General features: G+C 28.2%; 1 protein-coding gene across 1 annotated transcript in view; it reads right to left on the bottom strand.

Moving 5' to 3' along the window:
* Positions 1,733-1,965, bottom strand: part of LOC104780061 (peroxidase 31-like) — a 5,014-nt gene continuing 4,781 nt past the window's right edge. The window contains exon 2 of the mRNA XM_010504519.2: positions 1,733-1,956. Coding sequence (XP_010502821.1) covers positions 1,901-1,956 — 56 coding nt within the window. The 3' untranslated portion in view covers positions 1,733-1,900. The remainder of the gene's footprint in view (positions 1,957-1,965) is intronic.

Genomic DNA, 1,965 nt, shown 5'->3' with positions numbered 1-1,965 from the left:
TTTAAATATATATATATATATATATATATTGAATTTGTTACCATTTTCTTAGCCGCATAGTTGTAAGTTGGGATTTCTATATTTTTGTAAAGTAATATTAGTCAATGATGGAAAATATGTATGTGAAGCTGAATATGAGTTTTATACTTACGCATTAATTTAGTTTGTTGACCCATGTCTCTAATGTAGCTAGTTTCAGTCACATATGAGGTTAATCTCTAAGCGTCTTATCCGTCATAACAATATGATCATTAGTTCATAACAGTTTTATTCTTTTTGTTGGCTGACTTTTCTTTGTTTTTACAGTTTTGGTTTCCATCTCTAGAGTTCATGTTTGAAAATTCTAATTGAGTTGGATATATTAGAATGACCTCTTCTTCCCTCTGTATATATGACAAATATATTAGAGACTATTTCTCTTTATATAATAAGATTTGTTTTTCTTTTAGAATCAAGCCAAGAATTCAATATAACATAGGATTGTTTTGTATAAATATAATTATTGTACAAGTATTTTCTTTAGGAACTACATGTATCTTTATTGTAAGATTATTTTTATAATTTATTTTATGATTAGTAATTTTTTTTCTATCTTGATATTTTTAAAGATTCCTTTTTTAAAAATAAAAATTTATATAAAATTGACATTTGTTACGATGTTATGAGTTAGTAATTTTTTTAATTGACATGTGTATCTTATGAGTTAGTAACTTTTGAAACCATACTTTATATAATAAGATAATAAATTCAGACATAACAAAAAAGAAAAATGTATACTCCTCAGTCTTGAACACATTTCTTTTTTTTTATATTACGAAGAAGTTTCTGGCAAAAACCTTTTCAGAGCATGTGCATTGGTAGAACAAGTAAAAGTTTCTCAGACGTAGGCCCTGATTGGTAACGGCTGTAATTTATGGCTGTAAAGACTTTAACTTTAAAAATAAAAGTCATAAAAGTCTGATTGGCAAATTATTGACTGTTAAGTCTTTTATTTTTTAAAAATCTTAAAAGTCTTATGCCAATCATGGCCTTGGTGAAGATGGTGTCTTTTCCACGAGAGTGGCCCGCCTTTTCAACCTACCTAGAAGAGATCCAGAATGATAAGAGGAGTTTTCTTATTTTTTTTTTAATTTTAGTTTCTCGTCAAGCTAATACTAAAGCAGATAATTTGGCTCGTAAGATACGGGTCAAACCGCTCTTAAGTTTATTTGTAAACGATGTTCCTTCACATTGGCTGTTTTAAATTAATTAATAAAAGTTGTTGACAAAAAAAAGTAAAAGTTTCTCAAATATATTATTTTAATCTATTTCATATAAATTAATTTTTGTTTTAAATTAAAAATAAAAATAAAAGATAAATCAAAACCAATAAAATGATGTGTATGACATAAGTCTTTCACCAAGTTTCTCATGGCTTCTCATATGAAAATCTCTTCTCCGTCATCTCTCAACTTTTTATTATTTTTGTTTTTAATATTAACCAGAATTTGGGTGAGAAACCCCCAATGGACATGATCTCATACTAGAGTAAGAATAGAGTTGATCAACTTAAAACACTTCTCTTTTGGGTGACCATTAAATAACAACACCGATCTCAACTAACATATTAATTATCAATCAGCCACTAATGAATCATTACCAAACTCAAACTAACTACTACATCTGCTTTGTTTACTCTCACTGAACCGCGTGATCTTCACAAAGGTTATTAGTTTTTGTACCAAGAGCCATCTTTGATTAGAACAATCATTCATAAAGATTATATGTGTTTACATTACAGGAAGAAAAAAAAAACATGTGAGCAAATTACTCAGAAGATTCACAATCCCTCAAGTCTCACATTTTTTTTTGGTCCCAAATATAATCCGAAAAAAATAAAAATACAAAAATAAACATAAACTCAATTAATGGCATCGCACCTTCTTCGGATCTCTCCTCTTCGACCAGTCTTGACACCAAAAAGAC

Source organism: Camelina sativa, chromosome 4 (genome assembly GCF_000633955.1).
Source record: "Camelina sativa cultivar DH55 chromosome 4, Cs, whole genome shotgun sequence".
In the NCBI taxonomy this organism is placed as follows: domain Eukaryota; kingdom Viridiplantae; phylum Streptophyta; class Magnoliopsida; order Brassicales; family Brassicaceae; genus Camelina; species Camelina sativa.
Note: the sequence above shows the minus strand (reverse complement) of the source record. Positions and strands in the feature narration are given on the sequence as shown.